We start from the raw sequence: 3,644 nt of genomic DNA, 5'->3' as shown, positions 1-3,644 counted from the left end.
ATAGGGGCTCTGGGGCAAGTGATGCTCTGTCATCTTGGTGGTTGGGGGGGGGTCAACAGTGGGAGGGCTTCTAATGTCGTGGCTTCAGTGGTGGACCTCCTGATGGCTCTGGTATTTCTGGCCACTGTGTGATACAGAGTGTTGGACGGGATGGGCCTTTGGCCTGATCCAACATTGGCGTCTCTTATGTTCTTATGTTCTAAATCCAGAGTGGTGGCAGCGTCAGGTGACACACCACCTGAGTCATGACATTTGCTGTTCAGCCCGTCTATAAGTTTGAACCTTGCTTGCCATTCTAATGTATCTGATAAAGTGTGCTGTGCACCCGAAAGCTCATACCTTGAATAAACCTTTGTTGGTCTTAAAGGTTCCCCACTGGACTCTAAATTTGTTCTGCAGATTTCAAGATAGTCTTTGCATATTATGTTGGGGATGTCTTTGCATTGTTCTTTAATTCTGTAATCCACCTTTATTGCCCTACTTATTGCATATAATAAAATGTTTCACTGTGTTGTTCTACAGTCTTGTAATTCGTGCTTTATTGCCCGTGTTATACTTCATTCTTAGCGAATGCTGCTATGGTTTATATGTTGACTATATGTATAACACTGGTTTTATACTTGTTAGTTGTAATCCACCTTGAGAACGGCAGACTAGGAATCTCTCCTTATATATAATTGAATAGTGGGTGCCAAGGTTCTAATTCTAAAATGCACTCCCTTAGTGTATGGCTGATGGCACTGCTCCTCAGCATATATCGCCACCAATCAGAAGGCAAAGCCCGGGTCCTGCCCACACCACAACTGCTGCGACAACCTGGTCTTTTGCATATGGAAGCTGATTGGACTTCACTCCATTCCACACCTCAAACTCCCCTCCCCCCGCAAGGCAGTTGGAATGTCAGTTGCATATGGAATCTGCTGTATTCTGGTGGTGTGCAGGTCCCAGATTCATGTTTTAAAAGCAGACTGACACTGTTTGCCCAAAGCCAGAGCACTCTCCCAGAGCCTCTTTCTAGATCTCGTTGTATTTATTTCCACAATGGGCCTTATTTCTAGTGAATAAATAAGTGAATAGCTTTTGGAAGACCTTATGTAATAATAAAAAAGGCAAAAGTATAAAGCAGGAGTTAGGGCTACCCTGAGACCTGCAGAGCGTAACAGTTGAACTCTAGAAAGGAAATAAGAAGGGCTGTGGAAATTACCAAGTTTTCTGCTCCACAATCTGCAGCATTTCATGGCTAAATCGATTGACAGTGCTAGGCAGCAGGCACACAGCCACTGAGACGCTGTAGTACTGCTCCCCACCTGGGCTGCTGCCCTTACTAAGCCTCTGAGCAAGGTAAGATACGATTTTTCATCTACTCATTCTGAAACCATACCTAGATATTCTACACTGGTGTTGAGAAATGAACTAATTTATGGTTTTATATCTGCTACATATGCAACAAATGGACTGTGCACACACCTGTATACCATGAGCCTAGAAGAAGCTGTTTGCATCACCTATTGTGTGAGAGAGATTTCACATAGGAAACACTTGCCTACATTTTATGTTAATATAGTTTGCACACATTCAGCTCAGGGCATTATGGGAAGAAGGAGCACATGTTAGCCATTGTGAGCAGAACAACAACTATGAAGAGGAAATTCCCCCATTGCTGGAGAGACGAGATGTCACGCCAAACATGGACTTGATCTGCATCTGTATAGCAGTTTCCTGTTGATGGTATCTTGTCAGCCTGGGAAAGCCAAGATTCATCAGCACAACAAAGAAATGTCCTGAAGCTGAGACTTCACACATGGCCAAATGGCATTCCATGAGATAGAGTGTAGAGTTTCAAATATCGTCCCACCCATAGGATACCTGCCCCTTTTCTACATGCACCAATCAGGGAATTTATGGGAAGGACTTGTAAGTAGGTGGGATCACAGTTTTGCATGGTGCCACCCACCTGGAGATTCAACTATAAAACACAAAGACAATGCTTTAGGTGTTGGGCCAGCCACATTCTACCATCAACGCAAAGACCATGCTTCAGGTCTTTCGGCTGGCCACATTCTACTACCCCTCCCCCCTCTTCCCTGCTTTAAAACTCTTTGTCTCTACTGGATCTCTTTGGGGTGCACAGCCAAAGACATCCACATACACCCACACTAGCTGGCTGGTTCTAGCAGTGTGAATTATTAAATACCCCTAGGAACCTTTCCCTTGTCCCCCTATTTCTTCATTGCAACAGACAAGACTTCTAGAACAGGCGAGTATTAACTGAAATATACCTACCTACCTCCAAGTAAATAATAACCTATCTTTGATATCTTTCTGTACTAAAGGAACTTGAGCGCTTGTGAATGTGAGACTGATTATTTTGTATGTATGTGAATTTGATATCCTGCAGTAAAAAGATTTGTTTTGGAAGAAACACCTGTCTCGTCCTCATAACTGGGTCTCTGTGGGCAGACACGACCTTGTTATAGCTGGCCGGACCGCGCGTTAACATTTTAGTCAGCCTTCAGCTGTAAATAAAGCTGTTGGCGTAACACTGGGGGGAAACGACACAATGTAATGGCATTTCAGCTGTTAATACACTGCATATCCATTGTACCCCCATGCTGATTATGTTAGTGTAAGTGCTCCATAACTTTGCCCTTGCGGCATTACAGATCGGGTTGCAGCCTCCAGATGGTGGCTGGGGATCACCTGGGACTTCAACTGATCTCCAGGCGACAGAGATCAGATGTCCCTCTGGAGAAAATGACAACTTTGGAAGGTGGACTCTATGGCATTATACCCCACTGAAGTCCCTCCCTCCGCCTCCCCAAAGCCCACCCTGCCTGGGTTCCACACCCAAAATCTCCAGGAATTTGGCAATCTGGAGTTCGAAACCCTAACGACTGAAGACAGACATTCCTTAGCTTCTGAGGAATCACACCCCCTCATTCTTTCCGATCTAACTCTATCATATTCAATAATGGAAATTTTGCAATGGATTACAAATTGCCCTCCCACCGCACACCTCTTTCCCCCCTTCACTATATCAAACTTTCAGGATTCTCTCTTACCTCTTCTGTGATATCAATCTTCAGAACGGCGGTGGTACTAAATGAAGGAGAGCCCCGATCTTTAGCCTGTACGACCACTGACCATATGCAGTCTTTGTTATTGGTGATGTTGTGGATGATGTCCAAGGATCGGATGTAGGATTTCAGCTTTATTTCTCCCGTGCTCTGGTCTATGTCAAAGACGTCGGCCGGATCTGCTTGCATAATGGAGTAGTCAACTACGTTGTTGGGTTCTTCTGCATCTTGGTCGATCGCCTGTTTGGAAGGGAATGATGGAAGGGAACCTTCAGTGAATGCGACTCAATCACAAAGGAACTCGTGGGCACTCAATGAAATTGCTGAGCAGTCGGGTTAGAACAGATAAAAGGAAGTACTTCTTCACCCAAAGAGTGATTAACACGTGGAATTCACTGCCACAGGAGGTGGTGGCGGCTACAAGCATGGACGACTTCAAGAGGGAACTGGATAAACATATGGAGCAGAGGTCCATCAGTGGCTATTAGCCACGAGGTATAGATAGGAACTCTCATTCTGGGGCAAGGGATGCTCTGTATTCTTGGTGCTTGGGGGGGGGTAGCAGTG

The 3,644-nt window shown here is 45.1% G+C and overlaps 1 protein-coding gene across 1 annotated transcript in view; it reads right to left on the bottom strand.

The window, feature by feature from the left end:
- Window positions 1–3,644, bottom strand: part of CDHR1 (cadherin related family member 1) — a gene marked incomplete at its 5' end in the record, with an annotated part of 63,427 nt that overhangs the window by 14,762 nt on the left and 45,021 nt on the right. Inside the window, one exon of the mRNA XM_015416744.1 lies at window positions 3,063–3,317. Coding sequence (XP_015272230.1) covers window positions 3,063–3,317 — 255 coding nt within the window. The remainder of the gene's footprint in view (window positions 1–3,062; window positions 3,318–3,644) is intronic.

The sequence above is a fragment of the Gekko japonicus genome, unplaced genomic scaffold (assembly GCF_001447785.1).
Source record: "Gekko japonicus isolate JY-2015 unplaced genomic scaffold, Gekko_japonicus_V1.1 scaffold2881, whole genome shotgun sequence".
NCBI lineage: Eukaryota > Metazoa > Chordata > Lepidosauria > Squamata > Gekkonidae > Gekko > Gekko japonicus.
Note: the sequence above shows the minus strand (reverse complement) of the source record. Positions and strands in the feature narration are given on the sequence as shown.